Source organism: Triticum urartu, chromosome 7A (genome assembly GCF_056163025.1).
Source record: "Triticum urartu cultivar PI428250 chromosome 7A, HENAU_Tu73, whole genome shotgun sequence".
Lineage (NCBI taxonomy): Eukaryota > Viridiplantae > Streptophyta > Magnoliopsida > Poales > Poaceae > Triticum > Triticum urartu.
The window spans coordinates 520,934,947-520,962,187 of NC_141879.1; the positions used below are offsets into that span (position 1 = coordinate 520,934,947).

Here is a 27,241-nt window from a genome sequence, read left to right on the forward strand (position 1 = left end):
ACGTCATGCTGATGCACCTGAGGAAAATGGTGCTGAAGAAAATACTGATCAGATTCCTCAACGACAACCCACTCATCCTCGCGTTGCAAATGAAGTGTAAATTGAGAAAATCATCAGCGACATCAACATTCCAGGTCCTCTTACACGCTCAAGAGCTTCACATTTATCTAACTTTTGTGGGCACTTTGCTTTTGTCTCTATCACAGAGCCCACTAAGGTAGATGAAGCATTTCTGGAGCCTGAGTGGATTCAAGCTATGCAAGAGGAATTACATCAATTCGAGCTCAACAACGTCTGGGAACTGGTCAAACGTCCGGATCCTCGCAAGCACAACATCATCGGCACAAAGTGGATCTACCGCAACAAGCAAGATGAAAATGGCCTTGTGGTGAGGAATAAGGCACGGCTTGTAGCTCAAGGCTACACACAGGTTGAAGGAATTGATTTCGATAAAAAAAATTGCACCTGTTGCTAGACTTGAAGCTATTCGCATATTACTTGCTTATGCTAACCATCATGATATCATCTTATATCAAATGGATGTGAAAAGTGCATTCCTCAATGGTAAGCTTGAGGAAGAAGTATATGTTGCTCATCCCCTGGGTTTTGAAGATCCAAAGCATCCTGACAAAGTCTTCAGACTCAATAAGGCCCTCTATGGCCTCAAGCAGGCCCCACGGGTGTGGTATGATACTTTGAAGGAATTCCTCATGAAGAAAGGCTTCAAACCTGGTTCACTTGACCCAACTTTTTTCACTAAATCTTATGATGGTGGATTGTTTGTGTGCCAAATTTATGTTGATGATATCATTTTTGGCTGTACTGACCAACGTTACAGTGATGAATTTTCCTATATGATGAGTGAAGAATATAAAATGTCTATGATGGGAGAATTGAAATTCTTCTTAGGTCTTCAGATTCGTCAACAGCGCAATGGCATATTCATATCTCGGGAGAAATACCTCAAGGATGTACTGAGGAAATTCGACATGCAAGATTGCAAAGGATTCAAAATCCCTATGCCCACAAATGGCCATCTATGCACCGATGAAAATAGTATTGACTTTGATCAAAAGTATACCACTCCATGATTGGTTCTTTATTGTACTTATGTGCATCTAGGCAGATATTATGCTTAGTGTTTGCATGTGTGCCCGATTTCAAACTACACCGAAGGAATCACACCACAAGGCTGTGAGGCATATTCTTCGATATCTAGCTCACACACCAACACTTGGATTATGGTATCCCAAGGGCTCGGCTTTTGATCTCATTGGATATTGACTCTGACTATGCTGGTGACGGTGTGGACCGCAAGTCAACATCTGGCACATGCCATTTCCTCGGACGATCCTTGGTCTGTTGGTCCTTGAAGAAACAGAACTGTGTATCACTGTCTACTGCTGAAGCTGAGTACATTGCTGCTGGTTCTTGCTGTGCTCAACTGCTATGGATGAAGGAAACTCTCAAGGACTATGGCGTCAACGTGAAGAATGTGCCACTCTACTGTGACAATGAGAGTGCCATCAAGATTACTCATAACCCAGTTCAGCACTCAAAGACAAAGCACATTCAGATTCATCATCATTTTCTTCATGATCATGTGTTGAAGGGCGACATCTCTATTGAGCATGTGAAGACTGAAGAACAGCTAGCCGATATCTTCACTAAGCCCTTGGATGAGAAGAGATTTAGCAAGTTGCGGTGTGAGCTAAATATCCTAGAATCTTCGAATGTTCTTTGAAAAGGACACTCATCCTAACACTTATGCAAAATTGATGACTTAGATGTGCAACACATGAAGAAACATTTTTTTTCATCAATGAAGAATAACACTCTAAGTGTGAAGAAATTAACAAAGAATTTGATTCTCAGAACCCTACGAAAATTGTACGCGATGTCTGAAATCATCATTCTTATACGGTGGGTCACGCCACCACCAAAAGTTGAAAATCTTCAATTTGAGTTGTTTATTTTGCTTTGAAATTCCTCTGTTGTTTTTCAACTTGCATTGTCTTCATCATTTCCGTCGTTTTTCTTCATTGGCTATATATATATATATATATATATATGAGTTTATGTCCTCTACAACATTCACTTATTGCTATTTCTTCAAGTTGCTTGTTCTGTAAGTGAATGTGATCGGACCCTTTCCCCCTCTATGCTAAACTCAACCCAGTCTATTCACAAATTCTTCATGTGCGTTCTATTGAAACTCGTTCAAAATCTTCACTGTGTCCTTGTCAGCTGAAGAAATTGCGAACGGAACTTTAAACTTATCTTATCTGAATTTTCGGCCTTTGCCTCTCAAATCGTTACACATTCCATGATAATACTTATCCTATTCACCCACGATCGGACACAATCGTTACCTCTCAGTACGTGGGTGACACACGTCAAGCGAATGAGAAGGGTCAGGGACACGTTCGTCCTATTTCCTCGGGCGAGCAGTTTTTCACTTCGGCTATAAATACCCCTCTCCCTTCCTCACTTCACTTTTACTCCCCTCGACCTCCCTCCCTCGCTCGAGCTCTCAAACCCTAGAGTCGCCGTTACTTCCATCGTCACCAGTGAGGAAGAGCTTCACTGCCTCGACTTCGTCGCCGCCGTACTCACGCCGGACACGGATTTCTTCACTCCGTCGCTGTTGTAGTTGTCTTCCTCAGCCAAGTTAGGGCGTGGAAGATCTGAACCGACGAGCTTCAAATCTACACTTCCTAGTTCGTCGTGTTCTTTATCTAGGGTAATTAAAAGTTATTTTTATTACCCTTGTTGATTCAGATGTTTTCTTCAAATCTTCAAAAGGTTTTTTCTTCAAATCCTCACACACTGGACACCTCACATATCATCTATTCTTGATCTGTTTCTCTAAGCAAATTTTTCTTCAAGATTCCTCAATTGTGTGGATTTTTAAATCTATACAACTCTGGAACCTAAGTCAAAGAACGCTTAGTGAAATTCCCCAAGATTCATTCGGTTAAATTCCTCAAACTTGTTCTTATTGCAAAATCTTCTGAGAACGCATATGACCTCTCCAAATTCCTCGCAACTATACTCTATTCACAGGTACACATATCCGCTGCTGAATCATTAGGTTCTCATAAACTTAACTCATTTGCAGCGTTCCTCGAAGAAAAGTTGCATACCTCTTCAGAGAACTCAATCGTTCAAAACCCTCAGCTGAAGAAAATGGCAGATGGCAAGAAACCTCAGAAGGGAGGAAAGAAGCTGGAAGTCAACACTGCGTTTGAAATCCCTGAGGATATATACAAGGATTATTGCACTCTTGATGAGGCCACCCATGAAAAGGAAACTAAGAATGAGCGCAAAGTGCGCATCCAAAGGATAGAGAGGAGATGGGCACAGGAATGGAGGGAATACAGATATGTTACTCCCAAGTATATGAAGAAATTCGCTCTTAATCCTCCATGCCCAAGACCTCCGTTGGCACCTGGCGAGTAGCTAATTCCACCAGCCTCAAGCATGGTGACGATTATCCTGATGAATGGGCCAAGCACCATGCCAAGCTAGCCAGAGTAGCTAAGGAAGCAGTGAGGAAATTTAATGAAGACTCTGTTGCTGCTGTTGCCACTGTTGAGGCCTCTGCAAGCAAGCCAAAGAAGGACAATGCAAAAGAAGCTAGCTCATAAGCCAAGTGCTTCAACCCCAATGCCCTCACTGACAAGTTCCTCAGCAATGCCCTCACGGCCAGATTCTTCAAAGCCCTCATGACCAATTCCTCAAGCCGCACCAACTCCTTCAAAGTCCTCAGCTCCTCCGTCAAAATTCTCAGCACCTGTGCATCTCGCCACGTGTCAAAGGACAACGGGCATCTTTATTGCCCCAGGAGCTTCTGCTAGTTCTTCAGCTGCACCAAATTCATCAACTGACCCCTCTCTGCTGAAGAAAAAGGCCACTGCTGGACGAGGCTCTCGACCAAGTCCTCACAAGAAGCAGGTCGTCTTTCAAGTGTCGTCTGATGAAGACGAAGCTGATGATGAAGAACTTGCTGAAATCATCAGGGACAGGCAACTCAAGGCCGCTAGAGCCAAAGGCACAAGTGTGCCTCTGCTTTTGGATCCAAAATTGATCCTTGATTACATTGATCTCTGGCACAAGGACCCCAACACTCCTATGCCTGACTTCAAGCTGACTCCTGGCCAAAGTCATATGTTGACTCACTTCATTCAGGAAGAAAAATGGAAATTTAAAAAGGCTAGGCAGTTGAAGAAAGCGCAGTACAAAAAAGAGCGCTTCCTGAAGAAAAACATTGCCTCTATGACAACTGAAGAACTTGTCACTATTCAATCTGAGATCAAGAAACTCAGTGATGAATTTGACGCATACCGCGCTGATTGGCTGGGAGCCAAGGTCCATTTTGTGAAACTAACTGAACAGTTCACTTCCAATGTTGCAGCCCCAACGCAACAAGAAAATCCTCAGGCTGAAGCATCTGCTCAGCCTACTAAAGAAAACGCTAGCACCGCTGATGATACTTAGGCTGCTGAAGAAAATGCTAGTACCAGGGCTGATGACTGTATTCCAACCACTGAAGAAATTGCCAAGGCAACCACTAGTGTTGCACCTGGAGAAAATGAAGAAGTCAGGACAACTGCATCAGTTGTGCCTAAAGATCTTGAACCAAATTCCTCTGCTCCTCCTACGCCTACACCATCTCTGATCCTTCCATCTGCATCAGATGTGAAGAAGACCAAGGCTGCAGAGCGTGCAACTATGAAGAAAAGGAAGACATCAACTGCATCAGATTCTTCAGCTCCAAAGAAAATGAAGCCACTGACTAGCTCATTTGAAAATCCAATTGATGTTGTTCCTGTCTCATCTATGCCATCAAAGGCCCTTGTTCCTTTTGATGAAGAATACGTGATCCCAAGCAGATCTGATGAAGACATTACTTCTGTTGCTTCCTCAGAGCAGTTGGATGAAGAAATTGAAGCGGATGCAATCCTTTCAACCCCAATAGTCTCATCGCCCACGCCTCAGTTCACTGCTGAAGAGTCTGGCGTTGAAGAAATGAATGAAGACGAAGATGTGGACATTGGATGCACAACTCCAGTGTTGAACGACGACTTTTTGGAAAGTCAGCATCCCAATTCTCCTCTTTTCACACCCCCACAACAAATTCCTCGGTCCCCTATCACTACTGAAGTACAAATGGGATCTGAAGAACCTCATGCCACACCATTTGTCCATGAAGAGATTCCAGCCACTGGTGCTGAAGAAAATGTAAATGAAGAATTGAAGTCCCAGGCTTCCACTGAAGAAGAATCTGAAATTCCTCAGCCTGCGGAACCTGAGATCGAGATCCCTGAGGTTGTGATGCAATTGACGGACACTCCTCACCCCAAGCCAAAGGATCCCTTCTCAAAGAAGCAAAAATTCAAGGCTGATGACTTCTTCGGCGAGCATGTATTCTTCACGGACTACAATCCTTATGACTTTGCTCGTCTTAGGAGGAAGCGCTTCTGGACTGCCAGCCAGGCCAATTTCTATTCTTCATTGCTTTTCAACAAGGATAAAGTCTTCTACCACGAGCATATTCCTCACGTGGACATGGAATCACTGCCTTGCTTCTCTCCTATCCTCAATGTGCTTCATGACGCAGGCCTCCTCAATTTTTGCTCTAATATTGTTGATTGGAATGAAGAGCTTATTCTTCAGTTCTACACTGCACTGCACATCACAGGTGACCCTGATGATATCATCACTTGGGTATTGGACTGGATGACCGATAACACTCATTATAAAGCACCGGCCTCTGAATTACTTGACGCCCTGCCCATCAGTCCACCCCTTGAAGGAGCTCGCTGTCTGTACCAGGAGCCTGAACTCACTGCCCATTACATGCAAGTGTTGATGAAGCCCCTGAAGACCGGTCAAGCGCCAAGGACCAAATTCCTCGTGAAGGAATTGCTATATGTGCCCAGAACAGTCTATCGCATTCTGACGAGGACAATGAGTCCTATCAAAGACCACGACTCGTCTGATGAGGAAATTGTTGGCATCATAAAGAATCTGCTATTCAACATCATACATGGCATTCCTATCAATTATCATGATTTCTTAATGAGGACTCTGGCAAATGTTGCACTCTCTCCGTTTGAGTTGAAGCCTTATGCTCCTTGGATTATGAGATTCCTCAGAACATGGTCTTCACTAAACTACAAGGCTGACTTTCAGAATCACCTCAGCTACCTGCCCCCAATTGAAGTCCTCAAGCAGACTTATTCCTCAGCTGATGAAAAGGGCAAGGCACCTACTATCATTGATGAAGGCATTCGTCCATTGGATGGTCAGTTTTCCCAAAGCTGCATCTTATTCCACCAATGATGACTCTGCCACTCATGATTCTGCTGCACATGCATCCAAACCAAATCCTCAAGCCACAACACCCAGGGTGATGACTGACCGTGAGCTACTTCTTAGTCTTCACTAGAAGGTGGATCAAAACCATAAATGGGTTAAGCGTCAGTTTGGTTCTCTTCTTCACAACATGACTGCTACACATAATGCAGTGAAGAAAAACCATTACTACCTCCATGAAGTTTTCGGTCGCACCTGGGCTATCTTATCACATCTGTATGGTGAAGAAGATCTGAAGCAAATGGGTCTCAAGGAGAACTTTGATTGGTCTGCTCCTCCAGCGAAGAAATTCAAGAAAGTCAAAGTTCCTTCCTTGGTGGCCATCTCATATTCTTCATCCCGCGACACCGATGAGTTTGAAGACTTGGGCGACACTGCTGCAGGCCCTACAACAACCAACGACCCCAACAATGTTGGCGCTCCTCCATCAACTTGATATTCTTCAGGGGCGTTAGTCCTCATTTTTTGACTCTTTTGGTCATTCGATGACAAAGGGGGAGAAATTTGAGTTTGTCTTCAAGTGGGTCTACCTATATGGGTGTTTTTTTCTAAGTTACAACTCTCGTTCTTTTGAAGACTTTGCTGGATTGAGTTGTAAACTTAAACTCTATGGTGGTCTGATACTTTTATTGAGTTTTTCTGCATGCTTATTCCTCATTAATGTTAATGCACGCATGCTGAATTACATCAGTCGCCATATTTCATCATGCATTTCAAATTCTTCATATTATATGTTAAATGCGTGTATGAATTACAAGATTTAGGGGGAGATCTCCATGATTCTACTCTTCAAAGTGTGCATTGCTTCAAAAGCAAATTCCTCACTATGCACATCTTCAGGGGGAATTCTTATATATTTTGCAATCAAATTCCTCAATTTCAGTATTTACACTTCATACGTTTATCCCCATTGAAAAATTAACCTATATTGTCATTAATCACCAAAAAGGGGGAGATTGTAAGTGCATCTAGTGCCTCTTAGTGATTTTGGCGTATTGAAGACTTATAGGTTAAGGGACTGATGCGTTTGTGAGTGTACACAGGTCTATAAGTCTATGAGGAGTTTGATATTTACAGAGAAAGTCGACCCCTAAAAATGAAGTCCTTCGACTGAAGACTTTGGATTTTTGAAGACTTTCTGAAGACTTTGAAAGTGAAGAAATTGGTGTGATCCTGAAGACTTGCTATTCATTCGAGGAACATGAAGCGTGAAGACTTTTGTTTTTGTAGTTTCATTCTCTCTTTCTTGAGTCATAGGAAACACCGTATTGTTAAAGGGGGTCGAGGAAATACTAAGGAAAAATTTCCAAGTGATGCTCAACTCAAATCCTACACCTACCAATCCCTTTGAGTGAAGCCATTGGAAATCTCATACAGTTCAGTCAATTTCTTCAGTGACAGAGACGAAGTTCTTCTGGTCTCTGAGGAATTTTTTCTGACTGAGGAGTTAGGAATTCGCCAGTGCGGTTGCCTACACAGTGAGGAACATGATAGCCCTGAGGAATTTGATACTCAAAATTCCGACTGTTGCTATGCTATGCGCCAGCTGTCCCAAAATAGCTACCCACCTAACAGTCATATCATTGAAGGGCATTTATGTATTATCATGTCGGGCTGCTCCCTAGGCTATAAATAGTTGCCCCCCCTACAACCACTAGCTAGTTGGCTGCTCCGAGATAAACTGACACTTGTCATTTGAGAGCATCCCATCCTCCAAGGACTTTGACTGAAAATCATCAAGTGAAGAAAACCCAAACCCAAACACCTACAAACCCAAAGTGATTGAGCATCACTGAAGAGATTGATCCTGCGTGGATCTGACGCTTGTTACTTTTGAAGACTGTGCATCTTCCAGACGGTTAGGCGTCATGGTCTAGAGTATCCAAGAGGAAATTGTGGATCGCCGAATGACCGAGTTTGTGAAGGTTAGGAAGTCACCTGAAGACTTACCACGAGTGATTGGGCGAGGTCTGTGTGACCTTAGCTCAAGGGGAATACGGTGAGGACTGAGTGTCCTAAGCTACGTGTTCAGGACTGGGTGTCCGGGACTGTGTGTCCTCAGGTTTAAATACCTAGCCGCCCTAACCAGACATACAACTGTCACAGCAGTTGGAACTGGTCTACCAAATCATTGTCTTCACCGAGCAAACTGGTTTCAATTCCTCAACCCTTCTATTTCCTCATTTCTGTGTTGTGTGCTTGTTCATATCTGTTTGAAGACTTTGACTAAAGACTTTATCTATTTCCTCAGTTCAATTTCTTCAGTTTGTTTGTCTTTATCCTGTGTTATCCTGTGTCTACGCTTTCTGTACTCTGTGCTTGTTTTCATTTCATCATGAAGACCATGCTCATGCATTGTTATGTTTACTTTTGAGTACTTATTCCTCTGCAAGTAGTTTTTCACTCAGGAATTTCCTCACCCTGAAATTCCCCAGTGAAGAATTCATAAAAATCACCTATTCACCCCCCTTTACTCGATATAACGCACTTTCATAAACCCATCACCATCGTATAAAAATCCTATTGTCGTACATATACTAATATTCTTTGAATGGCTTTGTTCTTCACTCGAGCAGACCTAGACGCTTTCTAAATATCCTCCAAACACGGGCATAGGCATGAATTCTTCATCTCTCTTCTCTCTCTCACTCTCTCATCTTCTCACTTCTTGTTTTCTCTTGGAGATGTGGTTTGGAGCTGCACGAGCCAACAACAAGAGTGTCCTATTTATAGGAGCCGATCGTCGGTTGAACGGTAGAAATATCTAGGATAAAATGACCCCTCGGCCAACGCTTGGTCACTGTCCCTACGGTAAGGTAAAAGGGCACTTTCCCTCCTAACCGGATCAAAAGCATGTGTCTTTAAGCGCTAGAAAATGGTCGGCTACGTGTACTGCTAACATAATATTTTCTTCTCACTCGTGCATGGCATGTACAAGCAACTTTCTATAGCATGAATCCCGCGTTGTCCTTCTCATTATTACATGCATGCACATGTATTATTTCTACAACCTGTTTGGTAACCACTCCGAGAGGGGAATGTGTGTTTCCATAAGGGTTTTTGTGGAGGGATTAGGATTTTGCTCTCATTCCCTTGTTTGGTATAAGATGGGAATTAGTGTGGGATAAAATTCTGCTCACAAATTAACAGGGTATCCTTGGGAAGAAAAGAATGAGAATTGGTTTTCTTAACTCCCACTCCCCTTCCCACTTAAACCTCCATTCCCTCTAATCAAATAGTGAACTTTTAATCTCCTCACCTCTCAACTCCCATTCCCCATTTCTAATTTCCCCAAACCAACGGTGCTCTAGTACATTCATTGCTGGTCTTGACAATAGTCAAAGCGAATTTCTATTCATCTATTTCTCTCTCACGGTTACTTCTCCACCAATTCATTCATAGATGAATGCACGTACTTATTCTTATCCGACTACATTATTATTAAACCAAAATTATTAACATAATAAAATCATTAGAAAATAATTATCTATTACCATAAAATAAATAATAACCCCAAAATCTGGGTTATTAGATCCTTCCCACCTTATAAGAATTTTGTCCTCGAAATTTAAAACTAAATTTTACTATGAATTTTTTTTGTTACACCTATTTCAGCTATACATGTGAAAGTTGTTCTAAAGTATGGCTAAGAATTAATAAGGATGAAAACCAAATTATTTAAATTTTCTGACTAGCTGGTGAAAGAAAATTACTATCCCAACAACCAAACCAAATAGAGAGTTTTAGCTTTTACATCTGGTTAACTCCACTGTCCAGCAAAAGAAATATTTGGTCACCAAGAGCTAGAAACTATATAAAATATTTCTTTAACGGTCTGATATCGTGTGACAAAACATGCTAGAGTTTAACTACAAGTAACCATTGTAAAATTTGCTAAATTTCTATTGGCAATGCAAAACAACTACACTTTACATGAATCAATTTATACAACCCCTAATAAAAGATCTTATTATAGTCTAGGAGCCTAAAATATATACAAACATTTCTAGTTTGTGGAAATAGGAACTTTTTTGTTGATAATTAGTTATAAATTTATTTACGACCGACCCATTTATCTCAGGCAACCTAAAACCTAAAGCTCTAATACCACTTTAACGGTCACGCCCCGAGACCGGGCCTAGGCGAGATAACTGTCGCGCGCCTATAGACCGGAGGCCTATATTCATGCAAGGCATGATTAAGCAGGCATAAACCAACAGTGGATCACAAAAGTTCATATATTCATTTTAAGAATTTGTTCGGATTTACAATTGCTGAAAAAATACATTATATTCTTTAGTCGCTTCCCACCCATTGGTCAAGTCTACTATATGATGCCGTGTTTCGGACGTGAAAGCAAGGGTAAGCTCGGGGGCTACTGACGTTACAGTCTATCGGGGGTGGCCCATCGACCGGGAAGCCCGACACTGGGTCGACCTCAAGGCCCCGGGGCCTGGCGGCAGCTCTATCCTAGCGTGTAGTGCTCAACGCGGATGTGAAGCGTCTTGGCGTGAAAGCCAAGATGCTCCCCGGAGATAGGTTGGTAAGGATCCGTGTAAACCCTAACCCTCATCCCGTTTATAAGACGAGTCTTGGGGTAGCTGGAGGCATCTGTTCCATCATAGACACACCTCGGTAGTCATCATCATCCTCCACATGTTACCCCCTCGCATGTGGTGCTTCCACATCAATGAAAAACATAAGTCGGAGTAGGGTATTACCCCAACTATAAATGCCCAAACCTGGGTTAAACTGCCGTCCGAACTCCCTTCTGGTACTTCTGGCTATGCTCGCCATCCTACCGAGGGACTGGTGGTTTTCTGCACCGTCACATCTACACTCGGTCAAGGTGGAAAAGAAAAGGAATATCACCTTGCTCCCCTCCTTTGAAGCATGTACGTTCCCTCCTCTTTACCCCCCCCCCTCAAAAACGATGCGCGCCCCTTTTGTTTTTTCATCTTGATAGAGCTTCCATGGAATGTTCAATGATTTTTAGGGATAGATCTCCTGGGTTCTTTCGTAGGGAAGAAGATGGGGGCGTGGGGGCAGTTGAGGAGGCGGCGGGAGGCACGTGAGCGTTGGACGAAAGGTTGAGAAAAATATGGCGATGACCGTTGCGTGTCAGCCAGCTTCGCGTGGGGAAGGTGTGCTGCCCTTCTTGCTCATTGCGCTAGGATGCGAGAGGGGCCAGTTGGAATTGGGCGTTAAGACTTTCCTAATCGGACGCGGAGGGGGGGGTCTTTCCTAAAGTGGTAGGTTGGGCAGGAGCGTCAGCGGGCAAGCGTTTGCCAGCTAGACACGTTGTTTTATCGGGTTTGCTATTTCACATCTAGATGTGAAATAACTATCTCACATCTAAGTCCAGAGCCATTAGATCATCTTTCTTTAATGTTCGTGCAAAACACAACGATCTGGCTGCTCCACTAGCTCACGGCGCGTTGTCTCGCGCGCTGCCTGTGTCCGGCTCGTTGCTGATCAAGGTTGGTACGTTGTTGCTTTTCGCCTATGCTCCTGAAGGCCGTTTGCTAGTGCGAGGTGTTCGACTGCCTTTTTCAATTTCTTTTCAGAAGTCTGTGCTACACTCACTCCTAGTTCCTCTTATTTTTCTACACTCTCATGTCCCATTTGACTCCTAGTATTTGTTTTTTTGTTTCTGTTTTTTATTTCATTATTTGTTTTAAATTATGAACTATTTTAAATTCATATTTTTTATTTATATTTTCTATTTTCACCTTTGCCAATTTTTTATATTTTTCCTTTCATTCTTCATTTATTTGTTTAAAATTCATGAACTTGTTTCCACTTTGTCATATGTTCGCTTTAAATGTTGTGCAAATCTTGATTGCAGGTTATTTTGTCACGCGCGCTCTGTGTCGCGTCGTGTGTTTGGTATCTTCTTGTCGACTTTGTTCGTGCATGTGTCTTTTGTTGGGCCGTTTCCGCGACGCGGTATAAGGTCCTGATTCGGATTGGTTTCCCAATTATTATCTAAATGAGAGTTTACAATGTTTCATCTAGCTCATATACCAGTAAATACACGTGCTTTTGAGTCATGCTCGTTGTCCTTGTGTCGTGTTTTCTATTTTTTCCCTCATGTAGCAGCGAGACCCGATATGACATTTTTTAGTGGGCCATTATTATGTTTTATGTATTGTTTTTTTGGGACTTAGCTTTTTTTGTGAAGCAACACGTGTCTTTTTATTCCTTGTTTTCTTTTATTTTTGGTTTGACCGTGTAGCTAGAGAGGAGTGTAATCTAGATAAGTTTTAGCTCATCTAAGTCTATAACTGTCTGATTTGTTTGATTTAATGTTTGCACAAACTCGATCATGTACGCCCGTGTCAGCTTGTTCTTTTTTGTCACGCGTCCTCTTTGTCATGTTTGTTTTGGGTCGTCATGTTCTTGCATTTGTTTTCACATGGGCCTATATATGTTGTTGTTTAGGGGGCTCGACTATGAAGCTTATCCCCCATCTTCAATGACCTATCTTTGACCCCGGTTATTCACTGGGCTCGTAGTTTCGTAGTTGTCCTAGGTGCAAGTCCACCATTGATTTGCAACTGGGCTCGTAGTTTTGTAGTTGTCATAGGTGCAAGTCCACCATCGACTTGCAACTGGGCTCGTAATTGTCAGATTTGCAAGCCCATCCTCGACCCGCAACTGGAGCATTTGTTTTTGTTTTTATCCCAGTTGCAAGTCCATAGTTGACTCGCAACTGGTCTCATAGCTTGCTCATCCCAATTGCAAGTCGACCCTTGACTCACAACTGGCTCATAGTTTCGTACTTGTGCTAGGTGCAAGTCCCCCTCGACTCACAACTGGGCTCGTAGTTGTCCAAGCTGCAAGCCCGCTCTCTACTCACAACTAGAGCATGTGTTTTGTTTTTCATCACAGTTGGAAGTCTACCTTTTGATTGCAACTAACTCATAGCTTGTTTAATCCCAGTTGCAAGTCGACTCTTGACTCGCAACTGGCCTCGTAGTTTCGTAGTTGTCCCAGTTGATAGTCCACCCTTGACTCACAACCGGGCTCGTAGTTGTCCGAGTTGCAAGCCCACCCTCGACTCGCAATCGGAGCATGTATTTTTGTTTTTCATCCCAGTTGCAAGTCCATCATTTACACGCAATTGGACGTGTAGTTTTTCTCATCCTAGTTGCGAGTCGACCCTTGACTCGCAACTGGCCTTGTAGTTTCGTAGTTGTCCCAGTTGCAAGTCCACCCTCGACTAGCAATCGGGCTCGTAGTTGTCAAACTTGCAAGACCACCCTCGACCCGCAACTATGTTTTTGTTTTTCATCCCAGTTGCAAGTCCACCCATGACTCGCAACTGGGCCCATAGCTTGTTTCGCTCCAATTGCAAGTCGACCCTTGACTCGCAACTGGCTCGTAGTTTCATAGTTGTCCTAGGTGCTAGTCCCCCTCGACACACAACTGGGCTCGTAGTTGTCCAAGTGGCAAGCCCACCCTCTACTCACAACTAGAGCATGTGTTTTGTTTTTCATCCCGGTTGCAAGTTTACCTTTTGATTGAAACTGGCTCATAGCTTATTTCATCCCAGTTGCAAGTCGACCCTTAACTCGCAACTGGGTTCGTAGTTTCGTACTTGTCCCAATTGCAAGTCCACCCTTGACTCGCAATTGGGCGCGTAGTTGTCCGATGTGCAAGCCCACCCTCCGAGTTGCAGGCCCACCTTTAGACCCGCAATTGGGCCTATATTTTGTCTTTCATCTCATTTGCAAGTCCACCATTGACTCGCAACTGGGATTGTAGTTTGTTTCATCCTAGTTGCAAGTCGACCCTTTACTTGTAGTCGGGCTTGTCATTTCATAGTTGTCCCAGTTGCAGGTCCACCTTTGACTCGCAATTGGGCTCATAGTTCTCCCAATTGCAAGCTCATCCTCGACTTGCAACTAGGTACCCGTTTTGTTTTTATCCCAGTTGCAAGTCCACCCTTGACTTGCAACTGGGACCATGGTTTCTTTCATCCTAGTTGCAAGTTGACCCTTGACTCACAACTGGGTCATTTGTTTCGTAATTGTCTTTATTGCAAGTCCATCCTCTACTCACAACTAGGATCATAGTCTTTTATTGTCTCGGTTGCAAGTCCACCCTCGACTTGCAACTAGTCCCATAGTTTGTTGATGTCCCAGTTGCAAGTCTACCTCGACTCGTAACTGGGATGTGTTTTGTTTTTCATCTCAGTTGCAAGTCCAACCTCAACTCGCAACTCATATCGTAGTTTTATATACTTTGTCTCAGTTACAAGTACACCCTCGACTCGCAAGTAGGCCCATACTTTTTTATCCTAGTCGCAAGCCCACCCTTGACTCGCAACAGGGCCTGTGTTTTTGTCTTTCATCCTAGTTGCAAGTCCATCCTTGACTCGCAACTAGGACCGTAGTTTGTTTTATCCCTGTTGCAAGTCAGACCCTTGACTTGCAACTGGTCTCATAGTTTGTAGTTGTCCCAGTTGTAAGCATATCCTCATCTCATAACTCAGTTCGTAGTTCTCCTAGTTGCAAGCCCACCATTTGACTCGCAACTAGGCTTGTGCTTTGTTTTTAACACGCACTTGCCCTGACCTCTACTTCCATGTCCAACCCCAAAATGTAAACCCGTCCAACCCAGTTGCATTTCCAAGCCAAACATGCAAACCATGCCTAACATAGTTGTATGTCCTCTCTCAGCACGCAATTGTTTCGAACCCACTACCCCTACATAGTTGTATTTTTTTCAAACATATCCACTTTGTAATACACACTGTGTATTTTTTTCTGTATGCATGGGGAACATTTTTTTAACAAACATTGAAATTTTTTGTAAAACACATGATGAATATTTTTTCAAATACATGCCTGAGCATCTTTTAGAATACATAGTAAACATTTTTTTAATTCCTACCGATCGTTTTCCTAAATGGCGCGAAACTTTTTCAAAAAAATTATGTAAACATTTTATTTACATTGCATAAGGAAATTCTAGAAAATGTCATGTCTTTTTAAAATGCGTGAAGTTTCTTTTAAAAAATTGTCACAAACATTTCTTTGAATGTTCCGATTTTTTCAATTGTATAATAAATTCTTTAAACATCACAAAATGTTATTTTGAAATTTTAAATGGTGCAAAAAAATATTGGAATTTATTATTAAATTAAAAGTAGAATAAATTCATTCGCGTTTTTTAGAAAATGTTTGCAATCTTCAAAAGTGTAGACACTCTAAAAACTCTTCGAGGATTTTCGAAAATTGTCCATGTTTCAAAAATTGTTCGTGAAGCAATTATTCAGAATACCGAATTTTGTTTTTATTTTCAAAAATGAAATCAAAATTATAACGTTTGTTCACATTTGAAAAATAATTTTCGAAATTTAAATTATTTGTGTTTTCGAAAATATCCGTCATTTGAAAAAAAATCACAATATTTTAAAAAGGTTTCAAAAGTTTCAAACATGTCTTCTAATCTGAACGCCGTATTGTTGTTGACTGTTTTCTGTTTCTTCAATCTCAATAGCGGCTTTGGCTGGACTGGTAGGTTCTCTTGTTACCCTGCATTAGGTCCTCAGTTCAATTCTGGGTCAACACACTGCGCCAGTTAGAATTATTTTTTTCGCGCTGCAATAAAAAAACAAACAGAAAAAACTTGTTGTCGCGCTACAATAAAAAAACAAACAGAAAAAACCCTATCTAGATGTTGTATAGTCAGACCCTTGTTTTATTTGTAACAAAAGCAAAACAATCAGTCCCTCGTTATTGCATGCTTCCCTCTAATAGATAACACAGACATCATTTGTAAGTATCCTGGCACATAATAGGATTCATCAATTCTTAAAATCAAACAACATATACACACAAATTTCTAGGCATGTTCTGATCTCTTACCTCCTCCACAAGAAAAGCTATTCTCCTCCCATCGGCGACGCCGCCGGTCCGTCCCATCTCCGATGGCCTCTAGGCCATGGAGGTGCGGAGGATCTCGGCCCCCCGCTAGCGGGAGGGGCCCAGTTCTCGTTCTTGTTAGGTTCAACGTCTTGATTTAGGCTGTGTGGCGACGACGATGTCCCTTACTAGTAGGAATAATGTCTCCCACATTCTAGCCCCGTTCCGATGGTGTATCTAGCATCGTCGGGTGTGTGTGGAGGTTTGTCTCCGTCGGATCTCATGGGATTCGATCGGTGCTGGTCTTCGGTGGATTTGTTTGGACCCGGTCTTCGTTCGTCTTCGTTTGGGTGTTTACAAGTTTGATCCTTCTGATCTACGACTTTCTTCATCGGTGATGGTTGCTACTCTGGTGCGCTGGTTCTATGGGGCCTTAGCATGACGACTTCCCGACTGTCTACTACAACAAGGTTTGCCCAGCTCCAGTGAGGGAGGGACGATGACGGCGGCGCGCCTTCGGCTCGCTTCCAGTGCTTGTAGTCGTCGTTAGGTGGTCCACGGACACGGTTGTAATTTTTATTACCTTTGTTGTTCTTTGTACTGTCATGTTTGAAGATGAATAGATTGAAAGTTTCTCACAAAAAAAAAGTATCTTGGCACATAGTTACACTCAACAATAACGTGTTTATGCTCATTGGGGGATAAATGCTAAAAGCTATATGAATGAATCGCCATAATAAATTTGTAAGTGGACACTCGAGAAAGAGGTGTTTAATCGATTTATTTTGATCACAAAAACAGCACCTGAAATTACCAATGCAATTCCTTTTCCACTTCTTCGGTACAACCCCTTAAACACATGGACGGATCAGATCTTCCTATACCCCTTCATAAGAAAGGTAGGATGGTCCTTTTACAAAATACGTCGTCCGGACCGTACAACAGTGAGCAGGAAACTGGGCCGGCCCAGCAGCAAACGATGTGTGTAGTGAACTTGTAGTAAAACTGTTGTGTAGTGGACTTGTAGTAAAACAGTGGAAAATCCTAAAAAAAATTGCTTCCGGCAGGAATCGTTAAATAGTCCACGGACACGGTTGTAATTTTTATTATCTTTGTTGTTCTTTGTACTGTCATGTTTGAAGATGAATAGATTGAAATTTTTATACAAAAAAAGTATAGTGGCACATAGTCACACTCAACAATAACGTGTTTATGCTCATTGGGGGATAAATGCTAAAAGCTATATGAATTAATCGCTATAATAAATTTGTAAGTGGACACTCGAGAAAGAGGTGTTTAATCAATTCATTTTGATCATAAAAACAGCACCTGAAATTACCAATGCAATTCTTTTTTCACTTCGTCTTCGGTACAACCTCCTTAAACACATGGACGGGTCAGATCTGCCCATACCCCTTCATAAGAAAGATAGGATGGTCCTTTTACAAAATACGTCGTCCGGACCGTACAACAGTGAGCAGGAAACTGGGCCGGCCCAGCAGCAAACGATGTGTGTAGTGAACTTGTAGTAAAACTGCTGTGTAGTGGACTTGTAGTAAAACAGTGGAAAATCCTAAAAAAATTGCTTACAGCAGGAATCGAGCACAAACCTCCACAATAACACAAACGAGCACAACCACTACAATAAGCCAGCTATTTTAGCTAAACAGCAGCGAGGCCTTTTAAGAACTATGACCAGTGACATGGTTGACCATCTTTTTGGAAATTAGAACGTGACTTTTTTAAAACGCCGACATTTTTCCAAATTGTAAACAAAAGTTTAAAATTTCCAAAAAGTGGAACACATTTATAAACTCCAAACCGATTTAAAATAATGCGACTTTTTTTAAAATTCTGACAGTTTTTAGAACACAAACTATTTTGAAACTTTAAACTTCTTTGAAATGCGACCATTTTTTGATATTTTCAAACTTTTAAAAAAATTCTGAGTAAATAAATAAATATGTTGAACATTTTTTGAACTTTGTGGTTCTGAAGAACAAAATGGTTCATGAACATTTTTAAACATTACAGAAACAGGTAAAAACTGGCCTGAAACCATCTAAAAGGTTCTGAAAACCGGCATATACAGAGGCAACGAACAGATTGAAATGGGCTGGCTCATGTTCACTCGTATCAATTGGGTGTGTGTGAAACAGCGACTGTTTGACATAATAAGCGTCCAATAGAGTTTCCCCCAACAGGCGCCGGATGGGATCGATGCCGTCCCCTAGTTAAGCCAGCGGCTAAGCATTTTTTCCTAACTTTTTAAATTCTTTTCGAAACTTGTTCAAAACTTTGGAAAATTATTTGGAAAACCCTAAAAAATTCTTGTTTTCAAATATTTTTTAGAATTTTAAAAATATTCTAGAATCTCAAAAAATGCCCGTGTTTTCGAATATTTTGTTCACAAATAGAAGAAATGCTTGTGTTTCAAAAATGATAGTTTTATAGAAAATTACTTGTTTCCTATTCTCGTTCAAAATTTTCATCAATTGTTGGGAATTTGTTATCAATTTTGGAGAAGGTGTTCAAACTTGTAAAATTTTCATACACAATTTGAAATTTCAAAATTGTTTACAAATTCCAAGACATGGTTAGTTCACAACAAAATGTTCATGTTGGTTGACAATGGCAGAAGTTACAAATCACAGAAGCTTTCGAATTGGGAAAAACTACATGCTCACGGGACTCGTCTGGCCTAGCTAGTCTATCATACTCCTCTCAACTAGTGGGTTTTTGGACTATGGATAAATGACCCCAACTTTTTTCAGCAGCCTGGTACAGACACATGAGGCATCCATCCCAGGTTTGAACGACTTCCGACATCATTTGCATGTTGTGACACGTTCGACCTTTTATCGGTCCTTTTTCACCAAGAAAACTCCAGAAAGTGATGTTTTTTGAAAACTCAAACAACTTGGGATGGTGCCTTGAATTGGCCATATAAGCTCATGGAATAAATTTCGGTCATGTGATGGATGCCGAAAAAATGGTCTCAAACGGAATCTTCTCGCCTACCCGAACACTCTCCATTGAATATGGTCTGTTTATTGACATGCATGAAATGATTCTTTTTTCGTAGATCCGTTTATTCAAAACGTTTTATCTCTTAAACCGTGCGTCCAAATCTCGAACCGTTTTCACCGTTGGATTCCACGCGTCGAGATCTTCAAAACTAGATCCCATGTTGATAGGTTTTGACGAACTTTTTTTTCACGAAAAAACCGGACGAAAAAAAACGGGCGAAAAAACCGGACCGGGAGCATGGTTTTTTCCCTTTCCGAAAGAGGCACGTCCGTGCCTCTCGCGAAATCACAACCGTGCCTCTCGTGGAAGCAAAACTGTGACTCTCATGGAAGGAAAAAAACAGAAAACGCGTTTTTTCCGTTTCCGAGAGGCACGGCCGTGACTCTCGCGAAAGCAAAACCGTGAATCTCGCGAAAGAAAAAAAAACAGAAAACGTGTATTTTTTCCCTTTCCGAGAGGCACGGCCGTGACTTTCGCGAAAGCACAACCGTGCCTCTCGCGGAAGCAAAACCGTGACTCTCCTGAAAGAAAAAAACAAAAAACGCGTTTTGTTTTTCCCTTTCCGAGAGGCACGGCCGTGATTCTCGTGAAAATACAACTGTGTCTCTCGCTGAAGCAAAACCGTGACTCTCGCGAAAGAAAAAAAATAGAAAACATGTTTTTTCGTTTCCGAAAGGCATGGCCGTGACTCTTGCTAAAGCACAACCGTGCCTCTCGCGGAAGAAAAACCGTGACTTTCACGAAAGGGGAAAAAAAGAAAACGCGTTTTTTCGCGCAAATTTTTTTTTCGAATTTTTTTGATCGAAAAGTTAAAAAGACCGGGGGAAAACCAAAAAGTCAAAAAAAAACTGAAAAAATCCGTTTAAAAAGCCGAAAACACGTGCGGAAAAATAAAAAAAGTAAAATCCGAAGAGAGCGTCTAGAGCGCGACACGTGGCAAATGGCTGAGAGCGCGTCAAGTGGTGTTGATCGTTGCGAGGCTCCCGAAAAAGCGCTCGTTAACTAATTGCTCCCCTATTTTTGAATGTTAAAGAAAATATTAGTGGGCCGAGCCCAGGACGCGTGGGGGCGTCTGTTAGCACAGAGTTGGGCTCTCCAAATGAACAAACATACGGCGTATACGTCTCGGCGGACAACTCATCGTACATACAAAAAATATCTGATACGATATGTGAAATATCGATACTACCCTTTATACGTTTTAGATGGGGTTGTACTCCCTTCGTTTTTATTTAGTTCGCGTATTAGCTTTGGTCAAAGTCAAGCTTTGTAAACTTTGACCAATTTTATAAACAAAAATATTAACATATACGATAACAAATTAACATCATTAGATTTATTATTGAATGTACTTTCATATAGTATAAATTTGTTATGATAAATGTTTATATTATTTTTTATGTACTTGGTCAAACTTTACGAAGTTTGACTTCAGTCAACTCTAATATGCGGAGTAAATAAATAAGAGGGAGTACCACATAAAGATCTTGGTTCGAAGCGAAACTTTAATCTTTCATCTGGTAGATAAAACAAACAACATTTGTAAGTATCCTGGCACCTAACTGGTCACATAGTCACACTCAAGTGGTAACCCCACTCATGGGAACTTGCTGATAATGTGAGCCCCGCATGCAAAAGGCATGGAGCTGGATGTGCTCCGGACTGGAGACATTCTGCCACACGCACGCATACTCACATGTAACGTGCTCTGGGGGATAAACCAGTTGGCCGGCGGCTAGCCTGCCGCTTTTCCAGCGAGGACAGTATGGGACCTTTTTAAAGCAAGACTTTGGACGCAGCTCCACGCTGTTGCTACTTGCTACGCGTCGTGCTTAAAAAAGTTTCAGAAAATGAACCACGGTGCGCTCTCAAAAGACGAATCGGGTGACTTTTGAACAAATGGGCTAAAGTTTATTCGAACAACGCTTTTCTTCTTAAATAAATTACTACAATAAGGTTGTAATGCAAGAAGATTTCTTTCCAAAGAAAATTTCAAAAGGATGATGGGTTGAGATATCAGTTGCAACTGCGTCTGAAAGCGAAAGCAGCAAAATCTCGTAAAGACAGGTGCAAAGCTCCTTTGTTAATAGTAGTACTCTACTACAAAAGTGCAAGCACGTATCTTTCTTTCGAAGATGTCAACTAAAATTGCTTCCAACGTGAGGAAATGCAAATGCAACAAATAAAAGCAAAATGTGGGATTATCGTTTATGCTCCTGCCCCTCTTGTTGTGTATACTACGCCTCAATATCTAGGGTTAAGAAGAAACTCCAACTCAAAAAAAAAAAAGCTAAGAAGAAACTGGGGATAAAGAAAGGTTTATGGGCATGCACCTTGGTCATTTTCTTGTTGTCAAACTCAAACATACTCAACACTGAATATTTACATTCTTTGAAGTGACACAAAATGCATCACTAAAGAGTTGGATGGCAGCCGCCAAAAAAAAGAGTTGTATGGCAGAGGCCAAAATGGAGCAAGAAGCAATGGTCTCAGCGCCATTGCTGCTTCTGTTTACTGCGCACTGTGCAACTGAATTGATTGACTTTGTTCCTGCACGGCTGCACCCACTTAATGGGTCAATTTGGACGACGACTCGCCAGCGTCCTCTGCATATGTCGCCGGCGGGGACGGCGATGCCGACATGCTCGCATCTGTGCGCTCCAGCACGCCCAGGCACGTCGTCGTCGACTGACGGCCGAACCTCATCGGAGACGGCGATTTCGAGCGAACCACCACAACCTCCAGCGTCTGGGGCGACTGCGACAGTGAACCCCGTTCGCGTTCGTCCACCATACCATGCGTCAGTGGCGTCCGCGACGGAGATCTTGACATGGTGTAATCACGCGCCGTTGGCGCCGGCGACGGCGACCTGGACATGATCCTCTCCTTCGATTCGCTCGTCGAGCCGCCGATCCTCAACGGCGACCGCGCCAAGATGTCCGCCAGGATCCTCGAGGCCGTAGGCCGCTCCGGTGAGGCGCCGCACCGACGCAGCTGCGGCAGCGGCGGCGACAGAGCCGTCTCGCCCGGCCGCGCGCTCTCCGGCTCCGCGCGGCACACCGGGCAAGACGAGTGCGCGCGCAGCCAGGTGTCGATGCAGCTGCCGTGGAAGAAGTGCCTGCACGCCGGCAGCACGCGCACCACGTCGCCGTCCTCCAGCTCCTGCAGGCACACCACGCACTCCACCGGCGTCGCCCTCCCCTTGCTGCCGCTCCTCCTCTTACCGCCGCCGCTCGTGCAGCCGCCCCAGCTGCCCTGGGGCGACGGCGTCGGCGTCGCTCGCGCTCTGTAGGTGAAGGTGGGGAGCGCGGCGATGTCCTCAGAGCTCAGCCCGAGGTGGAATGCGGGAGGCGGGCCGTGGCCGGCGCCGTTGAGCTCGCGCCACTCGGACAGGAGCGACCTACCGTAGCGGACGGCCAGGTACAGCACGACGCCGACGACGACAGCGATGATGATGTACAGCAGCGTCAGGTTGGAGCTGGTGATGCCGGGCGCGTCTGCAGCGTCGTCGGAAGTGCCAGGCGATGCCGCCGGGGACGACATGGCTGCGGCCAAAAACCTCTGACCCCGACCGCTTTGTGCAGAGAGATTTCTAGGACAGGGATGTTGTGAATCAATCAAGGAATCATTGGAGGTGTGGGCGTCGACGTGGGGGTTGTAGGAGGAAGGAAACTGGCATGAATGCGAATGTGCGTCGCACTCATGCGTACGTACTTCATATAATAGGTTTCAGTTGGGTCGCTAGCTGGATTGTGATTGAGGCTGCTAAATATTTTTGGACTTTGCTGCTGGTGGTGTCCTTGTTACAGCCGCTCTTTCGTTTCTTGTATTTTTTGTTTTAGGATACGGCGTGAACATCGCGAATCCCTTTCTTCTGTTCTAGGGAAAATCGTGTTAGCTATGTTCGCCATTTTTATTGATGCTGCCAAAATGGTGATGTGGTGAGGGCTTATCCATTGTACAATATCCCTTTTTTTTGCGAGTATGGCTTATCCATTGTGAATGCGCGTGTACAAGAGTGCTTGCTTCTGTATTGTGTTCAAAAAAAAACATGATCCGAAGATGGCTCAAAACGATAAGTTGTGCTCCTACATTTGAGCATCTCTTCGGTCTAAAACAGAACTTCAATAAAAGTGAGTAATTTTGTTTCGCAGGCACAAGATGCAGAGCGATGCACCGAGTAATTTTGTCTCTTTGCTACATGAGTCTTCTGATTGATTGTGCTTCTTTTTTTGAGGGGCTTCTGGTTGATTGTTGTAAGAATGGAAGGTATGGAATACAGGTAGAAAAAAGGTCAAGCCAAAGAAATAGAAAACTTACATAAAACAACCCTGAAAAAAATGATCGAGCAGTTGAAAGGGCAAGCATCTAACCACAGGCAATAGGCTTGACACTGTCAACTGGGTGCGTATTAGCATGGTCCTGTGTGTATATGATGTCTTACTTTCGAATCATCTTTTTCAAACGTGGGCAAAAGCTTTACCTCATATAGTATTAAGTAAAAAGAGAATAGATTTGCATTAGAAAATATTACTCTCTCAAAAAAGAAAACCCCAAGTCTTTTGGGGCCCGCTTGGGTCCAAAGCGCGACCTCCTTATTGATTGAATTGAGAAGGACTCGAGGCGGTGCACTCTTGTCGCGAAAAATATGGGTGTTTCGCTCGTTCCAAATAGTTCAACTTACAAACATGGTAAGTGAAGCATAGCCTGGATTCACGATCTCTCTTGAGCATCTCCAATAGCATGTGTATATTTGGATGTCTATATATTCATATAGACAATGGTCTAAAAAGATCCTCTCATATACACGTCCAGTTTTGCATCAGAATGTCTATATACAGGGACCATGACAGGTGGGCTGTCGCTGGGGAGAGGAAGAAATCATGACTGCAGCTGAGTTTAGACAACGCCTTCACATTGTTCAGGCGTGGACATTGTCGAGGTCGATATAGAGAATGTGTATATTTGGACGACCATATAGACAAGCTGTTGGATGCCTGTTTTTGAGTCACGTCGTGAAAAACGAGTATAGACATCCATATAGACAAGCTATTGGAGATGCTCTAAAGAGGACAAATGTCACAACTTGGCTAACCTTGCTTGGCCAAAGGCCACAATTCATGATTCATGTAGCAAATTAGTTTCCAATCAAAGAATTACGGATTCGGAGTATAAACCGCCTCAAGGATCTGGTGGTTTTGTTATTCAAGATCGTGAGGCAAGAATTATCTCCCATTTACAAAAGTGGTCCATTAAGTTGTTTACGTAGGAGAAGGTACACCTCTTACAAAATAAATACCTAGAACCAAAGCAGCTCTATATGATCTTTGATGAAAGAGAAAAAAAGAACTTCTCAATGGCGGATCTTACATCCTTAAGAAGTTGGCCTCAATTCTCTCAACATGCAAAGTGTCCAACTCAACACCCCCACTAAGACCATGCATTTATGTCTTCTCTCCCATTAAGCCATACAAAATATGCCACATAAGTGAACTTATAAATTACAATTATTCTTGCATTAGTCTATGCATATAACGTTGCCATATCATACATGCATGTTTTTATTTTTGTTTGAAATGATATTTTTAACAGTAAGTCAAAAGTTTTTATTCTATTTTTAGAAACTTTTTAAATTAATTTTCAGGCTTATATTTTATTTTCATTAGATTTAGTTATTTTAGCAACTATTTACGTATTTTTTAACAAAGTTACCGCAGCAACGCGCAAGATATCATCTAGATTTTTTATACTTATGTACACATTGTCTCTACATGATGTACACCAAATTGGTGGGAATTTCTGGTGGCAGCAGGTGCGTAACTAGAGCGGATTATGACAAGGGTTTTGAGTTCTTAATAGTTGTCGAAGATCATTGAGGTACACCAAATTCTTTGTTTGGACTTTTTTGTTGAGAAATCAATATCATTAATCACCTTTTCTAGTTCAATTAATTACTCGAGCTTGACATGCCATTATTCAATGGTGATCTGGTGTTGCAGTTCAGACATGATTGGCGTACGACACCCATCGTACGTTGTGAATTGTTTGGTGTCGCTTGCTGTTGGATCATGCCCGGATAGGTTTGAAGTCAAGTTGGCAGCCAACGCACACAGATTGTTAGTTGTGTCATGTGTGAAAAAGGAGGCCAATAAGAAGGATTTTCCAGCAGCAACGAGTTGACGCAACTGGGGTAGCTCTGCTAGCTCTGCCTTTCAGGTACGAGAAAACCGCGAATAGACAGTGTTAGGGCAACTTGAACGCGGAGCATTAAAACGGACATAACAAATGTGTGCGGACATGTCTTGGACGAGTTCGTGGTTAGCATAGGGGAGCTGGCCATCTAAAAATATCTGGTCTCGCTTTCAAAAAAAAATGAATATCTGGTCTCCATCGTTTGACATGGATATCTACATCAATACAATTTTTTTGGGGGGTTGTTGGATGTGCGACTGCACAGGTTGGATGGATGAGCTTTCTTTTTCGCACTACATCAATACATTAAATAATTGTAAATATATACTCATTTTGTCTCATAATATAGGACATTTTTCTGACACTAGTCTAGTGTTAAAAAAACGTCTAACATATGAAGCGAAGGGAGTATATCACAATATAGAAAAACTGAATTTTCAATAAGTTCTTATATCGAACCGATCCCAAAGTTGCCGGTCCGGTTGTTCCTGCCAAAAACGACCTTCTTCGGCTCCAGTTCGGATCTTCGAGGCAAAGGCCTCATTCTTCGGCACCCTTCATTTGCCTGAAGCGCTTCAAAAAGCTCACACAGTAGGCTAGGACAATCTTCGTCGCGTCAGTCACGAACAACATCTTGGAGTCCTTCGCACGAACCTTGATCTCAAGATTCTTCTTTTGAAATTTGAGCTTCTTATCTTATATCACCAAAAAAGGCTTTCGCCCCGTTTTATATATAAATCATTGGCTAACAAGAACCCGATACAAACGCACGCCATCACAACACACGCACGCACCCAAGGCAAGATACATAGGCGCTGAGCGCAGCAACACTACCCCAAGCACTACAAGAGCAGCCGGGTCCTCGACCGTGAACACACCACCGCGAAGAGATGAAGCCGCATATGACGAACCGTGGGCTTCAAGGCGACGCCTTCAGAAAGGATACGACACCGGAGTCCGCCACCGCCCGACCCGAGGGTCAGAGTTTCCTCTGGAGCAACACGACGGGCAATGATGGTCGCGGCGACGCCTTCAACAAGAGAACGAGCTTCGCCGTCGTCGGTCTGTCCGTAGATAGAACAGGTTTTCACCCCAGCCAATACTGACCACCACCGGACGCCACACCCCAGCCACCATGCCACCACACGATAATGGTCACCGGGCAACACCAAGCCACGGGCTTTGCCATGAGCACCGCGACACCACCACCAGGGCCGCCGCCCCGGCATCCAAGACCTCGACGCCACCTCACCCGCCAACCATCGCTACCCCAACCAAAGAGACGAGTGGAAAGGCCCCGCCTTCTGCACAACTGAGCTGCCCCCCAGCGCCGAGACCCCAATAGGCCGGCCAAAACTGGCCTCCATCGGCCCGTCCTACCACCGGGCGCGAGACGAGCTCGGTCCTGCTGTCGGGCACGAGATGAGTCCGGTCCTGCTGCCGGGCGCGAAACGAGTTCGGTCCTGCAGCCGGGCGTGAGATGAGCGGCGGACCACAGCTGGGAGAGGGCCAACCCTTCGACAAGAGTAGCTCCCGGACGACGAGAAGAGGGATCAAAGGCCGACACAAGCCGCCTACGCGCCAGCGGACGCCGGAACATGCCGGCCTCCGCCGCAGCCGACCTGCCAAGCACACTACCATGAGCCGCCACCACGCCGTCGTGGCTCACCCTACCTGCAGCCCCGCCGCCTAGCCCCCACGCTACTGTGAAGGCCACCGCCACTCTGCTGCACCACCACTCGCACCCCGCCGCCAGAAGCGAA

General features: G+C 43.4%; 1 protein-coding gene across 1 annotated transcript; it reads right to left on the reverse strand.

Annotated features, from left to right (window-relative positions):
- Positions 1–21,594: 21,594 nt before the first annotated feature.
- On the reverse strand, positions 21,595–23,110 carry LOC125521368 (uncharacterized). The gene has a single exon (XM_048686429.2). The coding sequence runs from the start codon at positions 22,827–22,829 to the stop codon at positions 21,855–21,857; it is 975 nt and encodes a 324-aa protein (XP_048542386.1). The 5' UTR covers positions 22,830–23,110; the 3' UTR covers positions 21,595–21,854.
- Between the last annotated feature and the right edge of the window lie 4,131 nt (positions 23,111–27,241).

What these genes read in the sequence shown, in the direction of transcription:
- LOC125521368 (XM_048686429.2), bottom strand. Translation starts at nt 22,829, where the DNA reads ATGTCGTCCCCGGCGGCATCGCCTGGCACTTCCGACGACGCTGCAGAC.